Source organism: Mobula hypostoma, chromosome 1 (assembly GCF_963921235.1).
Source record: "Mobula hypostoma chromosome 1, sMobHyp1.1, whole genome shotgun sequence".
Taxonomy (NCBI): domain Eukaryota; kingdom Metazoa; phylum Chordata; class Chondrichthyes; order Myliobatiformes; family Myliobatidae; genus Mobula; species Mobula hypostoma.
This window is the reverse complement of record NC_086097.1, coordinates 162,815,126-162,836,864: the sequence shown is the minus strand read 5'-3', so window position 1 is coordinate 162,836,864 and position 21,739 is coordinate 162,815,126. Positions and strand designations below refer to the sequence as shown.

Here is a 21,739-nt window from a genome sequence, read left to right as displayed (position 1 = left end):
ATTATAAAAGGAGTACTCCAGCCTCTGTGATCAGAGGCATACATCTGGGCTTTTATTTCTCAGTAGTATCATGTCACCAGGAACATTTAAAAAGAGCAGTTTTATGAATGTTCACAGGTGTTTTGGCTGTCATGGACCCATTTAATTCAACTGACCGAGAAACTGTCCAAGGAGAATCGCCGGGAAGTGCTTCCGATCTCAACCGTGGGCACAAAGATCCAATATATATAGGGGGTCTACCTCGTTCCAGAACTTACAGGTACTTAATTTGTAAGCAGACTTATGTTCTAAGTTTGCTCTACTGATACAAATCTCCCTGAATATAACAAGATAGATGGCTGTAATCTTCTAGTAATCTCATTTTTGACTTAAAATGTGTTTTAAATCAGGCTGCTTTAGACCGCCGTTCATGATTCCAATTACTTTCTAAGCATTGTATATCTAGACAGTTAGGTTGAAAGATCAGGTGGTCTAAGGGTGTACATCCTTAAAATAGATGAACTGGTGCAGAAAATGAAACAAAATGTTCAATGACTGGTATTTGCAGAGGACCGGAATATAAATGGAGAGCTGTGTAGTAAGCAGTTCTAGTCCCTCATAATAAGATGAATGGATTCAATCCTACTGAATCTCCCTCACTGATCTATATCCCTGGTATATTGATGACTGTATTGACATTAAACCCTTCTCTCATACAGAAAATGAATGTTCCTTTACATTTTCTCCCAGTTTCCACTCAGCTCTCAATCTCAGCTGGTCCGCCTATCATTTTTTCTGTTTCTCAACTCTATAGCTCCATCTGTAGAGATGCGTTAGTGTTTCTATACTGTCATGCACTGTCACCACTAACTTGACAAACCTATTTTCTCCCTGCTGCCCACAAGGACTACCACTCTCCCAAATCCTCCAGCTCTGTTTTATCCGTTCTGATGACCAGACTTTCTAGCCTAGTTTTTTGAAGATGTTTTTTTTCACCTTAACTATAACTTCCTATCGATGGTATTTGATGGGGCTCTCACCAGAAGCAATAGTAAGGTTCTCCTTACCATCATCTTCCACTCATATCACCCGGATGCATCTTCTACAACCCACTCACCCAAGAGGGATTGTACTCATGGTGATTTCATTCTACCCCAATATCGTCCTCTCTGCCTCTGAAGCCTCACTTGCCTTGCAACATTTGTCTTTTGGCCTCTTTTGTTCCCACCATCCAGAGATCAAAAACTCGATCTAGATCAGGTGTTCTGAACCTGGGGTCCATGGACCTCTTGGTTAATGGTAGGGAGTCATGGCATAAATAAGGTTGGGAACTCTTGATCTAGGTGAAGCAGCATTTCAAATAACCAGACTTAACAGTGCATCAGAAATGGCTGGTTCTAATGAAAGATCATCAAAATCGGTAATGTTAATTGTTTTTGTCTCCCCAGATGCTGCCTGATTTGCTGCATATTTAAACTATTCTCATTAATTTCAGAAATCTGGCTAATTGCATGACTTTGTATCCCCTGGTTCCAGCAACTCCTTTGGCTCATTCTCCACTGTTCTTCATCTCTTGTTTACAGCTACTCAGATAGATTAGCCACAGTTAACAATTGTTCATCTGCTCAGATAGATTAGTCATGGTGAACAAGCCTTCAACAGTCTCTCTTACCTTGCACCACCAACTTTTGTGTCATCAGCCTCTTTTCATTTCCTCCCTATGGTCGGCATTCCCTTTGTTCCCTCCTCCCCTTTTACCTTCTCGCCAACTAAAAATGTGTTTAATTTCCAACTATTCCCATTCTGACAAAAGGCCGTGGAACTGAAATATTAACTTTGAATCCCAGTCCACATATGCTGTCTTGACTTGCTGAATATCCAGCATTTTCTGTTTCAATTTTATATTTTATTTTCTTCTCTAATATTATCAACATGCAGCATTACCTCTGCTGCCTGGCCTGCTGAGTATAGCCAGTACTTTCTGGTCATATTTTACTTTTCTTTTTTGATACTTCAATCTACAATGGTGTGATGCTGTCACCAACCCATGTTTCTACTTCAACTGTTGGCTATCTTTCAGGAAAGAAGTTCTCAGCAAATCATTTGTGGGCTGCTTGAAGAAGGTGGAGATTTACCGATCTACGTTTGACCTGCTGAAGAATTCCTTGGGTGTGAAGAAAGGCTGTTTACTTGAGGTAAAAGAAAAGAGAATTTTCATGAAGAATGTAAGAATTGGCTCTAGGCCATCAAACTTCTCAAGCCTACTCCCCCATTCATCAAGATCATGGCTGATCTTTTTCCTCATGCTATTTTCTTGCCCTATCCCCATATAACTTGATGTCTTTGAATTTTATTACAAGCGTTTGTAATATCCCAAAAACGATTGATATCTGAGTTCAAAAAAACTGATCCCTACAGGGTAGAAAATTCCAAAGCTTCACCACCATCTGAGTGAAGAACTTTCTCCGTGTCTCAGTCCTAAATGGTTTATCCTGTTTTTTGAGATGATGAGCCCTGAAGAATTTACCTCTTATTCTTCTCAATGTTAGAGAATGTTGGACATTGGATGGTGGCACAGGTTTCATGGGTCAAATAACCAACTCTTGCTTCTAATTTCATGTTCCTTCTTTTTCAAGATAGATTCTTCTCTCTCTCCCCCATTAGCTTAGCTGTTGTTGTGCTTTTGAACACCTCTTACCCAGACAATATTCCACTGCAGATAATATGTGATAATGATTAAACCAGAGTCTCCCAGTTATCATGATTACCATTGTTTCAAATCAGTATGCCTATTGATACACCTAGCTGTCCAGACAATATCAGTTAATATTTTAGGTCAAGGATGTCAGTATTCAGGTCATTGTTTCTCAGTATTGTAGGTTGTTGGCCAAAATTATAAACACCTTTCCCTCTCTACAGAAGCTGCCTGAGCTGTTGAGTATTTACAGCAATTTCTACTTCTGTTTCCAAGTTCCAGCACCTGCACCCCTTCCCTTGTTGTAATTTGTTTCATTCAACTTATTGTTGTAAAGTTGATTAACTTTAGTTTCTTGAGTACAAAGACCAAGACTATGGTATCAATGGAAATGCTCTCAATAATGTTTATGTTTTTGACTTAACAGCCTATCCGGAGTGTGAGTATTTTCAGTGATGGGTACATTCAGTTGCGGCCTAAGGTCCTGCCACTGGAAGCAAAGTTAATGGCGACATTTGCCACCAAGAATGGCACTGGGCTTATCTTAGCTGGTATGGGCAAAACAACTGGAGGCCGTAATCGGCGGCAGACAAAAATGGTGAGTCCTCTGGAAGAGACTTGATTGAATCTGTGGGGAGTGATTGAGGAGGGGCAATGAGGAAAATGTTTTTACAGAGTTCTGGGGACACTGTGTGAGGATGTCTGGAAGTCCAGGAGTTACTTTCATATGGGAACTGAGAATAAAGGAAAAACACTACAGAACCATTTAGAAAGAGAAAGTATAACAAATATTGTTCCCTTATTCACAAGGTCAGAGCAGATAAACTGGGAAACAACAGGCCAGATAGTCTTGCATCAGTAGGAGGGAAGTTATTGGAGATGATTCTAAGGGAACAAGATTTATGGTTATTTGGAAAGGCAGTACAGGTTTCCCCCGCCATCAGAAGGTAGAGCATTCCTATGAAATGGTTCGTAAGCTGAAATGTCGTAAAGCGAAGAAGCAATTACCATTTATTTTTATGGGAAAATTTTGTGAGCGTTCGCAAACCCAAAAATAACCTACCAAATCATGCCAAATAACACATAAGCAGGAATGATATGATAAATACACAGCCTACATAAAGTAGAAATACTTCTCTACAATGATTGCCTGCACAGATCTCCGTAGCGAAAATCTCACGCAAGCGCTGTCGGCAGAAAATCTCACGCAAGCGCTGTTGGCATAGACGCGCTCTCCAGTAGCCGTTAAACTATGAAGCTACCAAATCTACCAAATAACATGTAAAAATACACAGCCTATATAAAGTAAAAATAATGTATGTACAGTGTAGTATCACTTACCGGAATTGGGAAAACAGCACCGAGCACACTGATGATGGTGTGTTAGACTGAGTCGTCACAGGTTGGGTGGTGCAGTGGCCCCCACCCTCCGGGCCGCTGACCCGATACATTGCCACGAAGAACACAGTGGTAGCCGGGAGGCACACAGCACATTGTTAAGAAAAAAAGCTGAAATAAACATGCTAATTAATTAGGTGCTGCCCGGCACGTAAATATCGGCGCAGATCAGAGACGATTGCCGATTGCACCGCCTCTGATCTGGGCCGACAATTACGTGCTAGGCGGCACCTAATTAATTAGCATGTTTATTTCGGCTTTTTTCTTAAAGATGTGCTGTGTGTCTCCCGGCTACTGCTGCATTCTTCGCGAATCGGTGCAGTATCTGTCCGGGGCCCAGGTGTTGGGGTGGTGGGACACGGGGGGTGTCATCTCGTCGTTGATCAGTGCAGGCAGCTCATCTTCTCCTATGACTGCCTGCCTCGATGTCGAAGGTTGAGGTTCGTTGTCTGCTGTGGCTGATGTGGAAGGTTTGCTTGACTGCTGAGCCTCGCGCATTTTTCTATCATACAGTTGTTTGTAAGCACTCAAACCATCCTGCAAATATCCCCTAAACCTACGTACCCTTTCAAAATTAAAGTCATACTTTATCGCTGCAGCGAAAATCTCATGCAGTTGTTTCACTTTCTGCATTTGGTTTCGATTGTTATCCTTTCCTCTTCCAATTGCATCAGCTCTTCATCTATCAGTTCTTGGTCATGGGATGCCAAAACCTCTTCAACATCATCTTCATCAACTTCCACAAGCCAAACTCACTTTGTCCTTGCTTCGTTCGCCACGATCGAAACACTTAATTATGTCTAGTTTTACGCTAAGTGTAACACCCTTACTCTTTCAGGCTTTTCCGACACCTTAGAACTCATCTTGCTAACGGCTGCTCAATGCAATGTGTTTAAGCAATGCCATTCCGAATCTGGGGCAGAGCGGCTGCTCAGGGTGCGCTGCCTTTTATCGTGCACTGAATTCTTTTTTCGTAACAGTGAAAACACCTTCTGAAAGCGAAAGCAGGGTACTAATGTAGGTCTTTCGTAACAGTGAGGTTTCGTGAAGCAAACGTTCGAAAAGCGGGGGACACCTGTAATTGCTTAGGAGGTGTCAGCATGGTTTGGTGCAGCGAAAATCACAATCTTTTGAGGAGGCACCTAGGAAAATTGATGAGGCAGAGTGGTATATGTCAGTGGTACCCAACCACCGGGCCGCAAAGCATGTGCTACTGGGCCGTGAGGAAAAGATATGAGTCAGCTGCACCTTTCCTCATTCCCTGTCACGCACTATTGAACTTGAACATAGGATTGCCAACTGTCCCGTATTTGCCAGGACATCCCGTATATTGGGCTAAATTGGTTTGTCCCATATGGGACCGCCCTTGTCCCGTACTTCCCCCGCTAAGGTAAAGCGTTCCTATGAAACCGTTCGTAAGTGGAGATGGTGTGAAACGAAGAAGCAATTACCATTAATTTATGTGGGGAAAGTTTTTGAGTGTTCCCAGACCCAAAAATTAACCTACCAAATCATACCAAATAACACCTAAAATAACACTAATGTATCGTAAAAGCAGGAATGATATGATAAGTACACAGCCTATATAAAGTGGAAATAATGTATGTACAGTGTAGTTTCAATTCGAGTCGGGAAGATTAAACCAAAACCGATTTGTAGAAAAAAATTGGCATGTACACGCATGCACACACAGGTGCCCGCGCAAGGCTTCATGGTCATGGTAGTCTTTCTCGGGGTAAACACAAGTGTCCCGTATTTGACTGCTACTTTTCTCCCTTACCTGGGAGTGAGAAAGTTGGCAACCCTAACTGTAAAAGACATGTTGAGGTGAGTTTAACCCTACTTGAACACCGCCCCCCCCCCGGCCCGGTTGGCTGGTCCGCAAGAATATTGTCAATACTAAACCGGTCCGCGGTGCAAAAAAGGTTGGGGACCCCGGTATATGTGGCTCACATACATAGGCTTTAGCAAAGCTTTTGATGAGTTCCTGCATGGTAGGCTGGTCCAGAAGGCTAAAACACTGTGGATCCGAGGAATGTTGGTTTGGTGATAGGAGGCAGGGGGTTGTGGTAGAGTTGTTTTGTCTGACTGGAAGTGCTATACCGTAGTGACTGGTGCCGGAGCCTTCGTTGTTTGTCTTATATATAAATAACTTGAAAATGAACGTCGGGTGGCCTGATTAGTGAGTTTGCAAATGACATGAAAATTGGTAGATTCATAGATAGTTTCTCTATGGATACAAGGGGACATGGGTAGAACAGTGACCTGTGGAATTTAATTCAGATAAGCGTAAGTAGGGAGCAGGAGCAGGAGCTTTAACTTGTTAGGAAAAGTGAGGAGGTGATAGACAGGAGCTACAGGGAGGTTGTCACCCCAAGGCTACAGGAGACCGATAAATGGGTGATTGTCAGGAGAGGGAAGGAAAAACGTCAAATAGTGGAGAGCGGCCCCCCTCAACAATAAGCACTCCACCTTGAGTACTGTTGGAGGGGAGACCTACCTGGGGGAAGCAACAGCGACCGTGCTTCTGGCACTGAGTCTAGTCCTATGGCTCAGAAAGGTAGGGAACTAAAGAGGAAGGCAGCCATAAGAGGGGACTCCATAGTGAGGAGCACAGATAGGTAATCCTGTGGATGCGAAAAAGAAACACGGATGGTAGCTTGCTTCCCAGATGCCGGGGGCTGCTGTGTTTCTGAACATGTCCGCAGTATCCTGAAAAGGGAGGGTTAGCAACCAGAGGTTGTGGTACATATTGGTACCAGTGACAGAGGTTAAACAAAAAGGGAGGAGGTCCTGAAAACAGAATACAGGGAGCTAGGAAAGAAGTTGAGAAACAGGACCTCAAGGATTGTAATTTTGGGATTGCTACCTGTGCTCTGTGCCATGTGACAGTGACAATAGGGATTAAGGTAGCCGATCAATGCGTGGCTGAAGAATTGAAGCAAGGGGCAGGCATTCAGATTTCTGGATCATTGTGACATCTTCTGGGGCAGGTGTGACCTGCACAAAGGGGGCAGGTTGCACTTGAATCTGAGGGGGACCAATATCCTTGTGGGAAGGTTTGTTAAAGCTGTTGGGAGCTGTTTAAACTAATATGACAGGGGGATGTTAACCAGTGTGATAGAGCTGAGGATGAGCCAGCAGGTTTACAAGTAGATGGTGGATGTAACAGGAATGTAAGGGAGGAAAAGCCAATGATTGGGTACAAATGCAGACAGTGCAAAGAGTTAAATTGATCCACAGAGGCAAAATTAATAAGGGCAAAGAATGCAAGACTTGAAGGTGCATGTCAATGCATGTAGTATTCAGAATAAGGTGGATGAATTCACAGTGCAATTACAGATTGGTCGGTATGATGTTGTGGGCCTCACTGAGTTGTGGCTGAAAGAAGGTCATCGTTGGGAACTTAATATCAAAAGATACACTTTTTATTGAACGGACAGGCAGGAAGGCATAGGCTGTGGTGCGGTTCGTTTGGTAAGAGATGGAATTTCATCTTTAGAAAGAGGTGACGTAGGGTCAGAGAATGTCAAATCTTTGTGGGTGGAGTTAAGAAACAGCAACAATAAAAAGAAAACCATTATGGGAATAATATATAGGCCTCCAAGTAGTAGCCAAGGTGTAGGGTTGAGACTGCAAAGGGAGCTGGAAAAGGCATTTTAAAAGGGTATTTTCACAATTGTAATGGGGGTCTTCAGTATACAAGGGGATTGGGGGGATTGGGGAAATTGGGTTGGTAGTAGATCACAGGAGAAGGAATTTGTTGAAATGGTTTCTTAGAGCAGCTTGTGCTTGAGCCTACTTGGGGAAGGACTATCTTAGATTGGGTGTTGTGTAATAATCCAGATTTTATTAGGTAGCTTAAGGTAAAGGAACCCTTAGGAGGCAGTGATTATAATATGGTTGAATTCATACTGCAGTTTAAGTTGGAGAAGCATAGCTCACATGTATCTGTATTGCAGTGGGAAAAAAAAGAATTACAGATGCATGAGAGAGGAGCTTTCCCAGATGGATTGGAGGGGGATACTGACAGGGATGATGGCAGAGCAGAGGAGGCTGAAATCTCTGGGAATAGATCACAAGGAGCAGAATTGATATGTTCCACGGAAGAAGTTCTCAGATGGCAGGGTAGGCAACTGTGGCTGGCTGATAAGGGAAGGGAAAGGCGTACAATGTAGCAAAAGTGAGTGGGAATTAGGATGATTTAGAAGTTTTTAAAAGTCCAACACAAGGCAACTAAAAAGCTATAAGATGGGAAAAGAAGAAATATGAGGGCAAACTAGCCAATAAAATAAGGCAGGATACTGAAAGTTTTTTCTGTTACATAAGGAGTAAAAGGGAGGTGAGAGTTGATATTGCACCACTAGAAAATTATGCTAATGAGCTAGTAATGGGGGACAAGGAAATGGCGGATGAACTAAGTAAGTACTTTACGTCAGTCTTCACTGTGGAAGAGAATAGCAGTGTGTCAGGGAGCAGGAGTGAGTACTGTTGCTATTACAAAGGAAAAAGTGCTAGGCAAACTCAGAGGTCTTAAAGTGTATAAGTCAACTGGACCAGGTGGACTACATCCCAGGGTCCTGAGAGAGGTTGCTGAAGAGATAGCAGATGCATTGGTTACAATCTTTCAAGAATCACTTGATTATGTCATGGTCCCAGAGGACTGGAACTTTGCAAATGTCACTCCATTCTTTAAGAAGGGAGGAAGACAAAAGAAAGAAAATTATAAGCCAGCTAGCCTAACCTCAGAGTCCATTATTAAGGATGAGGTTTCGGGGTACTTGGAGGCTAGTGATAAAATAAGTCAAAGTCAGCATGGCTTCTTGCCTGACAAATTGGTTAGAGTTCTTCGAGAAAGTAGCAAGCAGGGTGGACAAAGGAAAGGAAGTGGATGCCATTACTTGGACTTTCAGAAGGCATTTGATAAGCTGCCACGCTTCAGGCTGCTTAACAAAATAAAATCCTATGGCATTACAGGAAAGATACTAGCATGCATAGATGAATGACTGGCAGGTAGGAGGCAGTGAGTGGGAATAAAGGGGGCTTTGTTGGCTGCCAATGACTAGCGGCGTTCCTCAGGGGTCAATTTTGGGACTGCTGCTTCACACATTGTTTGTCAATGATTTAGACAATGGAATTGATGGCTTTGTGGCAAAGTTTGTGGATGATACGAAGATAGGTGGAGGGGTAGGTAGTGCTGAGGAAGCAATGCAATTGCAGAAGGACTTGGACAATTTGGAAGAAAGGGCAAAAAAGTGGCAGATGGAATACAGTGTTGGGAAATGTATGATAATGCATTTTGGTAAAAGGAACAAAAGTGCACATTATCGGGGGGAGATTCAAACATCAGAGGTGCAAAGGGACTTAGGAGTCCTCATGCAAGACTCCCAGAAGGTTAGTTTACAGGTCCAGTCTGTGGTAACGAAGGCAAATGCAATGTTTGGCATTTATTTCAAGGAGAATAAAATATAAAAGCAAGGAGATAATGTTGAGCCTTTATGTGACACTAGTCAGGCTACACTTAGAGTATTGTCAATGGTTTTGGGCCCCATATCTCAGAAAGGATGTGTTGTCATTGGAGAGAGGTTCGCAAGGATGATTCCAGGAATGAAGGGACTAACATATGAGGAGCATTTGGCAGCTTTAGGTCAGTACTCACTGGAATTTTGAAGAATGCAGGGGGGATCTCATTGAAATATACTGAATGTTGAAAGGACTAGATAATGTGGATGTGGAGAAGGTGTTTCCTGTTGTGAGGGTATCCAGAACTAGAGGGCACAGCTTCAAAATTGAGGGGTGACCTTTAGAACAGAGGTAAGGAGGAATGGTTTTAACCAGAGAGTAGTGAATCTGTGGAATGCTTTGCCATAGACGGCTGTGGAGACGAAGTCCATGGGTATATTTAATGTGAAAATCGATAGTTTCCTGATTGGCAAGGGTATCAAAGGTTATGGTGAGGAGGCAGGTGTATGGGTTTGAGTGGGACCCGGGATCAGTCATGATGGGATGGCAGAGCAGACTTGGTGGGCTGAATAGCCTAATTCTGCCCCTGTGTCCTATAGTCTTATAGTCCAATAGGCATTTTGACCTGTTAAACCCAGTAAATGACAGGGACTTTAGGGGTGTTGATGTAGAGAGTGACCTTGAGGTGCAAGTTCATAGTTCCCTGAAAATGAAGAGACAGGTGGGTAGAGTAGTGAATAAGGCACCTGGTATGTTTGCCTTCAAAGGCCAAGGCATTGAGTTGAAGAGATAGGGTATCATGTCACACTGTATAAAAGTATTGGTGGAGTATTATGTACAGTTCTGGTCATCACCAGAATATGATGGTATTAGAGTATAGAAGAGATTCATCAGGAGCTGTTTAGAATGGAGGAATTTAGCAACCAGGAGAGATTGGATAGAATAAGTTTATTCCCACTGGAATGAAGAAGGCTTAGGGATAACCATTTAGAAGTCAATAAAGTTAATGAGAGGAATAAATAGAGCAGATAGTACAAGCCTTTTGTCTAGGTTAGGGAACCTACAACTAGAACACATAACCTTAAGATAAGAATAGATATATTCATCATGATTAGCATGTACAAGTTGAGCCAAAAGGGCCCCTTTCTCTGCTGTACAGTACGATTTTATTCAGATCAGGAACAAATTAGATAGCTTTTGGCACAGACAATTTAAGCTGAATAGCTTCTCTCTGAGCTGCATGATTCCTTAAAAAAAACTGTTTTCAAATCCCTCCTGTATCTACCTAGCTATCTCTCTCTCGCTCTTTCTGTCCTCTCCTACAGCCCTCTGCATTATCTGAATTTCTCTCCATCTGCCTCTTGAGGATCTTAAATTTCATCTTCTCCAATATTACTTCAAACTCTTGAAGCCCTTAGCTTGATTAACTCCCCAAAATCTCCACCCCTCCACTTTCCTATCTTCTTTAAGTTTTTTTTGACCTTTATTTTGGCCACCTGACCTGAAGTAACTTCATGCTGCACAGAGGCCACTTTAATTTTGTTAGCACTCTTGTGAGGAACCTTGGGTCATCTTGCTGATGCCTTTGCAGTTGTACTATTTTACAATTGTTAAGTCATTTTACAATTGCAAGATATTGTTAGAATAAAAAAAGCATGAACTTTCCAAGTACACTAGTTAGTTAATAATAAACAAGAAGGCATATGTTGACTGTTATTTTTGCCACATCTTTGAATACTTTGTGCGAAGCGAATGGCTTTAAATGAAATAACAGCTTAGACTTATAAAGTACCTTGTCAAGTCTCAGAAGAATATCTGAAATCACCTTCCATAGACTTAATTGCTTTGAAATGCATTTAATGGTATTTTAAAGCAAACTTCTCTTCAATTTTTTGTTACGATTAGTTCCCATTCACTGATCTGTGAAGTAAAATCCATTTTCTCGTACTTAATCATTTGAATCTCTAATTATGAAAGTAAACAACTTTAAAACTATTGAAAATCAGAACAAGTTGTATCAGTTGCATTCAGAAACATTACACAGAGAATGCCAGTGGAATCACCAGTTCTACCCCTGTACCCCTTGATCTCTGTGTTGATCTAGATCCCACTGTTAACTTTTCTATCAGTGTAAAGTACAACAGCTGAGATGAGGAAATGCTGTATGTAATTGAGGGACATTCCAATACATTATGGCAAGGTTCCTGTATTTCTAGTATACAAGCATCATCATTTTCACAATGCAGGAATACTCCACTCACTCTCTGATATAGGCAATAGTGAATATGTTAGAATCAGCAGGACTAATGGCATTGTGCTAATTACAGAAGAAAGGCCAGCGTCTTGATATTACTTCACCAGAAACCTAAAAATAGTTAAAAATGGTGATTGTGTCAGTCATATCTCATGATTTCTGTTATAGCAGTATAAACACCTAATTTAGTTATTCTGCTGATTTCAATTGGTCAACATTTCTACCCACACTCTTTTTTCTTGTTTTGTATTTTTTCCTGTTTTTTTTCCCTCCGTCTCTCATTCTCCTTTGTGTTTTCTGAGTTCTTTTGTTCCTTCGTCCTCTTCCCAGCCCCTGTGAGTGAGTGTTTTGTCCACCTGAGAGTGACAATGAAGTGAAGTTCAGCAAATTTCAATGAGCACTTGCAGTGTAACTCAAAATGAAACACCTTAACCATTGTATCCACTTGGTTAAGCCTGATTTATACTTCTGAGTCAACGCGATGCCGTAAGTACTGCGCCGCCGCAAAACTGAGGCGGATCCCTATGCCAGAGCCTGCATTGCTGCGACGCTCACTTCTTCCAAAATGTAACCGCGCGTCGCAGCAACGCAGAACGCAACAGCTGTGATTGGTCCGATTGGTAGCATCGCTTTTCCTCCTATGCTGCAATAGCTTCCCATTGGGCAACTGAAGGGCAGGGAAGGAACTCTGGCTGCAATGCTTTCCGTAAAGCTTTACAGACTTCTGAAATTATGGAAGACACATTTCGCTTTTACGAAAAAAGACGCTCGCTTCTTTTTTACCCCGAGAAAGACTGCCATGACCATGAAGCCTTGCACGGGCAGGTTTGTGCGCATGCATAACGTGTGCGAATTGCAGAGCGATGCTGTCACACCAACGCACAAGTATAAATGCTCTCAACGCCTGTAAGTCACATGCGTAGGTTACGGCGTCGAGTCAACGCAGAAGTATAAATCAGGCTTTACTTCCAAGAGAGTTCAGTACATTTATTATCAAAGTATTTATGCATTATACAACCTTGAAATTCATCTCCTAACAGGCAGTCACTAAAGAGGCACCCAAAAAAATACTCCATATATACCCGATGTGCAATGAAAAGTACATCATGCAAAACAATAACCGCAAACGAATACCGTTCCTGAACTGAAGTCTGCAAAGCGAGTCCCACAGTTCACCGCAGAGCCAAGTAAACGTCTTGGAGCAGCAATCCGAACCAGCCCATAGCTCACATGGGGCTCCGACACCCTGGCCTTTTCAATTTGGCCCGGCACAAAATTCTGTCTGAGCACCAGGTTCTGCTGCTTCGAGCAGTGATCTGAACTGGCCCGCCCATTGCCTTGGGCCTGGATACCCTGACCTTTTCAATCTGATCTGGAGATTAAATCTCCAGCCAAGAAACAGGTTCTGCCGCTTGATCACACCGGACTTCACTGATTCAGCCTGTAAATCTCTGTCTAAAGAGAGAGATAACCCCACAGCTTTGAATTGGGCTGTAGCTGACCTTTCACAGTCTTCCACGCTGTCAGTATTGGGCTCACTGCCTCAGCTTGCCTTGGTTCTGCCACATCGAATTGCCTCCAAGTCCAAAGGGAAGTCACAGACTATTACTTGCGATGATGGTTTGCCAGAAAAAGTGAGATTTAAAAAGCAGTTAGCTGCTATCCTTATTTCATTAGCCACCAGCCAAAAGTCACTGAAGTTCACCAGCACCATCTTAACTGGAAGGGGAGGGATCTGCATCAAAGTCAGAATCAGAATTTATTACCACAGACAGATGTCATGACATTTGTTATTTTGTGGGAATACAGTGCAAAACAAAAAATTATTATGTTGAATAGATAATAAATAGTGTCAAAGAGGAATGGCGAAATAGTGTTCATGGTTTCACAGATTGTTCAGAAATCTGATGGCAGAGGTGATGAAGCTGTTCCTAAAGCATTGAGTGTGGATCTCCAGGCTCCTGTCTCAACTGCCTGATGGTAGTAATGAGAAGAGGGCATGTCCCTCATGGTGAGTGTCCTGAATGATGGATGCTATCTTCCTGAGGCACCACCTTTTGAAGATGTGCCTTTTGAAATATTGCAGGAATTCCTGAGGTTACAGCAGGATCTCATTCCTGAGAACTGTTCATTACCCGCACAGAATCAGAATCAAGTTTAATGTTTTTGGCATACATTGTGAAATCTGTTGTTTTGTGGCAGCAGTGCATTGCAATGCATAACAATAAGCTATAAATTGTAATAAGAATATATATATGTGGCCCCCTGGCAAGCCTCAGGCTCGCTCAACTTGTTTCCATCTAGGGGGAGCAGCCTTCGGTCCTGCCAAATTGGGTAATCAAGTTTGTGTGGATGCTGTGTGATGTACCCCACCCCGCCAAATAACAGATGATACACCATATATGATTAAATGATTACAATTTATAGATATTACTGGAACTATGTAATTAATAGAGATAAAATATAAAAGGAAAGTAAAAGGCACCAAACTTATCAAAGTTCAACCACTTCGTGCACAACAGTTGGAGCCCAATTAACGGAGTCTTCTTTCCACCATTCGATCCCCTCCGACCATTTCGACCTGCCGCCTGGAACCAACCACAGTGGTCAACCAGACGCTCCACATGAGTCTGTCTTCGTCTCCTCTCCACGTCGAAGACCCTGGGCCTCAGACTCCTGCTCGGGGTCTGTCCCACCGCCCAGGGTCACAGCATCGCGTCTCCTCTCTCTGTCCCCATCGTGCCTTCTCTCCAAAGCCGACGAAACACAATAGCTTACAGACACAGAAAAAAGAATAACACCTATCCCAACTGGTTCATTCCCTCTCTTATCAATAATATAACCCAAACAAGCAGAGAGAGAGAGAACTCCTTACATCACAGTTATTAGTACAGAAAAGCCATTTTAATTATAACGTAACAAAGAAGCCATTTTGTTAGCCTTCACAGTGACATAAAAGAAGAAACCCCTTACATAAAAAAAGAAAGTAGTGCAAAAAGATAGGGAAAAATTACTGAGGTAATGTACATGGGTTCATTGTCCATTCAGAAGTCTGATGGTGGGGAGTGGGGGGGAAGAAGCTGTTCCAGAATCATTGAGTATGTGTCTTCAGGCTCCTGCACCTCCTCCTTTGTGGTAGTAATGAGAAGAGGGCATGTCCTGGCTGATGGGTGTCCTTAATGATGGATGCTGCCTTTTTGAGGCATCACCTTTTGAAGGTGTCCCAGATGTTGGGGAGGCTAGTGCCCAGGATGAAGCTGGCAGGTTTACAACTTTCTGCAGCTTTTTCTGATCCGGTGCAGTGGCCCCTCCATATCAGACAATGATGATGCAATCAGTTAAAATGCTCTCCACGGTCCATCTGTAGAATTTTGTGAGTGTCTTTGGTGACATACCAATTCTCCTCAAACTCCTAATGAAATAGTATGAAGGTTGTGAATTACAGCTCCAAACTGAGTTCCCACATGGTGGAAGATGCCCGCAGTTCCACAATAGCCAATATGAAGTTTCACCCTTATGTTCTGATATCTCTGTGATGTCACCCTCACATTAACTCATCTCCCAACCCTAGAGCTTTCCAAAATCTCTATGCTCCTTCATTTCTGCCTTGACATCTTGTTACCATATTCTAAATGAAAATCACAAGGATTAAATAATTCTGTTGTTGCTGACTTCATTTATGGAGGTATTGGGGGTGTTCCTGCCTTCCACACAGCTCATGGTATGAACAGGCAGAACTAGATGATTGGTGCGGTATGGTGTGGATTTTTTAACTACTCCTTCAACATCTGCAGGCATTTCTTAGCATCGTGATGATTGATGGGCGTATCGAAGTGTACATAAACACTGGAGATGGAATCGGCACAAGGAGACTCGTTGCCAAGGCCCCATCCGGAACATACAGTGATGGGCTGGAGCACTCCATCATACTCAGAAGGAACAGGAGGTGTGTATTGGCATGAATGTACCTGGCCAAAGCCAGAGGATGTGGCAAAGCAAAACGAAAGCAAGTCAAAGGGACAGGTTTTCTCATTTCACTTCTTGACTTGGACAGAAGGCCTACAAGCAGACAAAATTTAGTGCCATCACTTTGATCAGTCCAGCAGTGCTCACATAAGTGTAAATTTATCTGTGTGAATTGGCATCTTCAAAAATACGCTTCCATAATGAATAATGAACTCAAAGGGGAGAATTTAGTAGCTTCTGAGACTAGCTAGCTGACACAGAACTGAACACCCAAGAGTTTAAATTGTGAGACCTTCCAGTTTGTGTCAATGTCACCACATTAGGTGGTCCATTGCTTTATTAGAGGGATAGCACAGAGATCTTAGGGCTGGTTTAAACAATGACCAGTAGTAACCTGTGGTTTCAAAATGGAACTTGCAATTCACCTCCCACCTGCACCCCCCACATTTGCTCCAACTGCAGGGGTCAGTTTACCTTTAACCACTGTTTAATGACATCCTCTGTAGGTTTTCTTAATATGCTACCTGGTTTTGAGTCAGTTACAACCCATTTCTCTAAAGGGGCCAAAAGTGAAGTGAAGTTGCCCACTTCCACTGGGAGATACCAGTGCCCTCTAACCATGCTGCCCATGGGCAGAGTGAGTGTGCAGGTGCGATATTGGACCCTTCCATACATTCTGGTGACCTGCAAAATTAACAGTTTGTGGATAAAGAGGCTGTTGCAACAGTGTGTGGTGGAGTTTCTGGGCCACTGCCCTGCCCATAAATATCTGAAATAGTGGGATACATAATGAGGGAGGTGAATGTATAGGTTTCCCTTTGACATCTTGGTTTTGAGTGTTAAACTCACTCTTTCAGAATAATGGCGCTGCAGGTCGATGAGGGAAACTTCGTTGAAATGAGGCTCGGCTCTTCTGCAGACAGTCCGTTGAACATTACCAGGCTGTATGCTGGTGGAGTTCCTGCTGGAGAGGGCGCTGTTGTCCTTAAGATAACAAAATCGTTCCGGGGCTGCATCAAGAACCTGATCCTCAACACGGAGTAAGTTTCGACAATTCTGCCTGGCCAGCATATCTAGGCTGAAATCCCAGTGCAACACTGAGGGATGTACACACTGTCAGCATTACTGACTTCCAGATCAGACAATAAACTGAGGCCCTGTAGCCTGCCTCTTCAAATGTATGGAAGTTAATCCTTGCACAACAAATAGAAGAATGTGGCCAGTATTTATCCCACAGTTAAAATTTCAGATTATTATTAGATTGCTGTTGCTGAGAGCTTACTGTGGACAAACGCGGTGCCACTTTACAATACTACAACAGTATTTGATTAGCTGTAAAGTCCTTGGAACAGCCTTCATGAGAATAATACAGCAGAAATAATGCCATTGGAACCATGGTATGGATAGATTTCATATTTTACTTTGCCATAGAAGTGGACCATTTGGCCCTTTGTTTTGATGCCAGCGCACAAAGCAATTCTTTTCTCATGCTAGTTTTCAGTGTAAGCTTTTTTTCTGTGCATTCCCATTTTTTCAGGGTGACACAGTAGAGTAGTAAGTTAGTGTAATGCTTTACATTGGGGTTCAATTTCTGCCGCTAACTGTAAGGAATTTGTGCGTTCTCCCCATGACCACGTGTTTATTCTGGATGCTCCAGTTTCCTCACATATTCGAAAGGTGTACGGGTTAGGGTTAGTAAGTTGAGGGCTTGCTATGTTGGCGCCGAACGCATTACAACACTGACGACTGCTGCCAGCTTATCCTCGACCAGAGTTGATCGTTGATGCAAGCAATGCATTTCACTGTATGCTTCAATATTCTGATGTACATGTGACATATAAAACATTATTCTCCTTCCAGATTCTGTCACTCATCAACATGTTTGGATCAATTTACAAAGGTCAAATAACCTACTAACCCCTCCCCCATTTTTTGGACATGGGATAAAATTGGTCTATTGGAGGGTAACACATATTGTCACAGGGAGAACATGCAGGCTTCACAGGACAACACCAGTGGTCAGGGTTGAACCCAGATCACTGAAACTGTGAGGCAATAACTCCAATCATAACTGTGTCGCTCTTAAATATAACTACATATACCATCCAGATTAAATGGGGACAAATGATACGGATGTTAATCTTACCCTCTGAGGACAAATTGTAGTGTGTTTGAGTTCCTGCAATATCCCACATTCAAACTAAAATCTCATCCAAAGCAGCAACAACCACAAAAGGGGGTGGGGTGGGGGGAATGAGTGCCCCTCTAGCTATGTTCTGAGTTACACAATATCACATCACAGAAGCATTTGCTGCTAGGTCACCCATAACAGAGAAGCTATTGTTACCAGTAACATTTTATGATTGGTTAATGAAAAGCACTAGGACAGAAATCATAAAGCTTGAATTGTCCTGTCACACTTTGAACAGCACCATCTCTTAAAATACCAGCAGCTAATAAATCCAGTTCTGTTGCATCTAAATATAAATTGCATCTTAAAAACAAATGGTAAAAAGATTGCATCATTAAGGGACATTAGCTGTATAAATCACTTCTCTGTAATCATTTGCTGTAAAATTGTGTCTTATCTTTTATGCTGATTGCTGCTGAGCCTATGCAATTTAAAATAATGTTTTTCTTCTAATCCCAGGTTGTTAGATTTCAGTGGTGCACTGAAGTACCAGAACATCGAGCTGGACAGTTGCCTGCTTTCAGAGAGACCAACACCTGCACCAGATGAGAGAGGCTCTGAGCTTGCACATCAGCCTACTGTCATACCCATAAGACCACCTGAAAAATCATTAGGTTCCTCAACCACAGCCCTCAGCTCACCTTCCAACAAGAAAGCTGTAAGGATTTTGAATTATCAACTCCATGCAGTTGAAAACATTTGCCAAATTTTGATTAAATTCACAGAAGTAGTATTTGAACTAGGGGGCATAGCCTATTTGAATCGAGGGAATTGACTTAGGAAGGAGGTGAGGAGAAACTAATTTTCCCAGAGATGTGAATCCGTGGAATTCTCTGCCCAGGGAAACAGTAGAAGCTACCTCATTAAATATACTTACGGCAAAGTTAGATTTTTACATTTCAGGGGAAATAAGGGTTTGAGAAAAAGGCAGGTAGGAGGAGTTGAATCAATAGCCAGATCAGTCATGATTTTATGAATGGCAGATCAAGCTTAACAGGCTAGATGGCTGACTCCTGCTATTTCTTATGTTCTTAATTCGATAATTGAGGCTTTCAATTTCAGTTAATATGAAATGAAGTATTATTGTATATGAATGTGTCATATCACCTTGGCCTCAGTGACCAGGCATTGAACCCACCTCTGCCAGGTAGTTCCATTGTATTTGTATCCAGCAGGGGACCTCTCCAAGCAGGTTCACAGAGATCACAGAGTCTGGAGCTTTACTCACCTGTAATTTTGAATCTTTTTAATGTAAGGTGAAAGCAGGTATATGCACCTATATTGATGTAATATTAAAAAGTAACAACCTAGAAAAGGACTTCTTTCAATTGCGTTTAAGAAAAGGCTAAGTGTGACAGGTCTTGACAGGCAGGTAAGTCCAGCACGTCACATGCAATTCCTCATTTTGAAACACAGGCATCTTGTTTTTCCCTCTTCGCCACATTGCAAATCTAACTGCAGTCTGAAACACTTCCCACTTTAAATTGAACTAAAACATTGCAGTTTCCAAAATATTTATTTATTTAGCTTGGGAGAGGTGTGGTGATGGCACATCTCTCCCTTTTGGCGAATCTCGGAGCGGCAAGTTGACACAGCATCTGGCAGCACTGCACAGTTTGCAGTGACTCGGATTTGACCCTGATGTCCAGTGCTGTCTGTGTAGAGTTTTCCTGCTCCTCATGCAGCTGCTCCGGTTTCCTCATGCATCCCAAAGATGCTCTGGCAAGATAAATTGACTGTTGTTAACTACCTCTAGGTAACTGGGGAGAATTGAGGGAGAGTAGGTTGCAGGGAGTTAAGTGATGGAATGGGATTGATCTAAATTCAGTGGATCTAAACACTGCTTCCGTATCATGGAATTACGAGAGATAGAATGAGAAATGGGATGTGAGGCTTTGGAAAGGGTGCAGAAGAGGTTTACCAGGTTGCTGCCTGAGATGAGCTATAAGGGGAGGTTGGACAGACTTGGGTTACTTTTTGGAGCAACAGAGACTGAAGGGAGATCTGATGAGCAGTCTGTAAGATTATGAGAGGCAGAGGTGAAGGCAGATAGTATCTATCTCAGGAGGGAATTGTCAAGTACTAGAGGGCATACATTTAAGGTGGGAGGGGAGTTCTGCCGGGCAGGTGCCTGGAACGTGATGCTGGTGATAATGCTGGAAACAGATTTGACAGTGGCATTGAAGAGGCTGTTGGACAGATGGATATACAGGGAATGGCAGGATATGGATCATGTACAGGCAGAAGAGAATTAGTTTAATTCAGGATCGTAGTTGGTGCAAACTTTGTCTTCTGCTGTACTGTTCTATGTTCTAAATTGGTTCACAAGAGACCTATTCAGGCCACCAAATCTGTGCTGGCTCTTTTGATTGAGCTGTTAAATCAATCCTGCTCCTTTATCTACATTAAACTGTAAATAGTTTCCCTTCAGGTATTTATATCCTTAATTGTGCTTCCACCTTCCTTTCAGGCATTACCAGCTGTGTGAAGTACTGTGTCCTCAAACAGCCTCACACTTCATTTTATAGTTAATTCCCTTATATTCATGTCCTCTGGTTATCAACCCTTCTGCCTCTGGAAACAGTTTCTGGAGTTTATGCAGTGGATAAGGACATTTCTCTGGGTGTTGGCAAGGGAATGTTCCAGAAGGTGATGTCTTCGGGCGGCGGGGTGGGGGGGGTGCTCAATAACACCTAAAGCTGGCAAAGGCAGGAACACATGATGCCAGTCCACCTTCCTGAATGGGGTTCCTGCAAAGGAGAATACAAATAAAGCAATGCTAACAATACTTCCATTGGTAACTGTTTTATTGCTGGTCATTTCTGATCAACAGGTGCAGTGTGCCGCAGCGGAGTTGCCAGCCATTATTCCCAAAGCTTTCCAATTTGGTCTTGCCCGGGGCAGCCATATGATTCTTTCCTTTGATGAGAACTCAGTGAAGAGAAAGTAAGAAATTTTCCATAATAGACGTGAAAGTTACTGTCGAATGATTTTTAAGCTTATTTTCAAAAGGTCATTTGAAGGAATGGTTCAAAGAATGACATTGTCAGTTCTGAATCAGATGTTTATGGGTTTAGGTCATATCTGAGATATCAACTGAAAAATCTAGGTGGTTCCTTTATTGCAGTACTAAGAGGATGCTGCATTTCATTGGGAACTTTATCGATGGAGTACTAAACCACAATTCTATCTCCTTTGTCAGATGAACGTAACAGTTGGGCACTATTTTAACAAGAGCAGATCCCTGGCCAATATTTATCCTTTATCTAAAATCAATCAACAAGATGATCCGATTACCATATTCTGCTGCTCATGGAAGCTCGCTGTTCACAAAATTAGCTAAAATCTTGCCTGTGGAATTATACCTTGGTTGGGAGTGCAAACAAGACTCCTGAAGTGTTTCTTTGAATCACTGATGGTATTTTTATTATAGCGTACAACTGTTTCTCTACACACAACACAGTAGAGGAAGACCTTGCATCTGCTGCAGTGTAAGGTCATTAGGTAGCACACTTGCAGAAGACTGATTTTGGTCTGCTGAACTCTATTAAACTGAATAATGATGTGCAGTCCTAAAGTTTCCACTGTTTGTTATTTTTGGAGTCCTTGGTTTAGATTAATTGTACTAACAGAAGATGCACATGTGATCAGTACTGTAAAAAGTTATGAATGCACTATTGAGGTTTCTCAACAGGTAATTTTAGCCTCCAGAAGCAAGATAGCTTTTCGGTGGAGAAGGCAAAATATAAAAAAATACAAATCTTTCTCAGATTGGTCCAATAAGAAATCAGAA

General features: G+C 42.4%; 1 protein-coding gene across 1 annotated transcript in view; it reads left to right on the top strand.

Annotated features, from left to right (window-relative positions):
• Positions 1–21,739, top strand: part of lama1 (laminin, alpha 1) — a 349,617-nt gene that overhangs the window by 304,883 nt on the left and 22,995 nt on the right. The window contains exons 51-57 of the mRNA XM_063058896.1: positions 118–259; positions 2,060–2,174; positions 3,102–3,272; positions 15,584–15,735; positions 16,613–16,795; positions 18,406–18,604; positions 20,780–20,892. Coding sequence (XP_062914966.1) covers positions 118–259; positions 2,060–2,174; positions 3,102–3,272; positions 15,584–15,735; positions 16,613–16,795; positions 18,406–18,604; positions 20,780–20,892 — 1,075 coding nt within the window. The remainder of the gene's footprint in view (positions 1–117; positions 260–2,059; positions 2,175–3,101; positions 3,273–15,583; positions 15,736–16,612; positions 16,796–18,405; positions 18,605–20,779; positions 20,893–21,739) is intronic.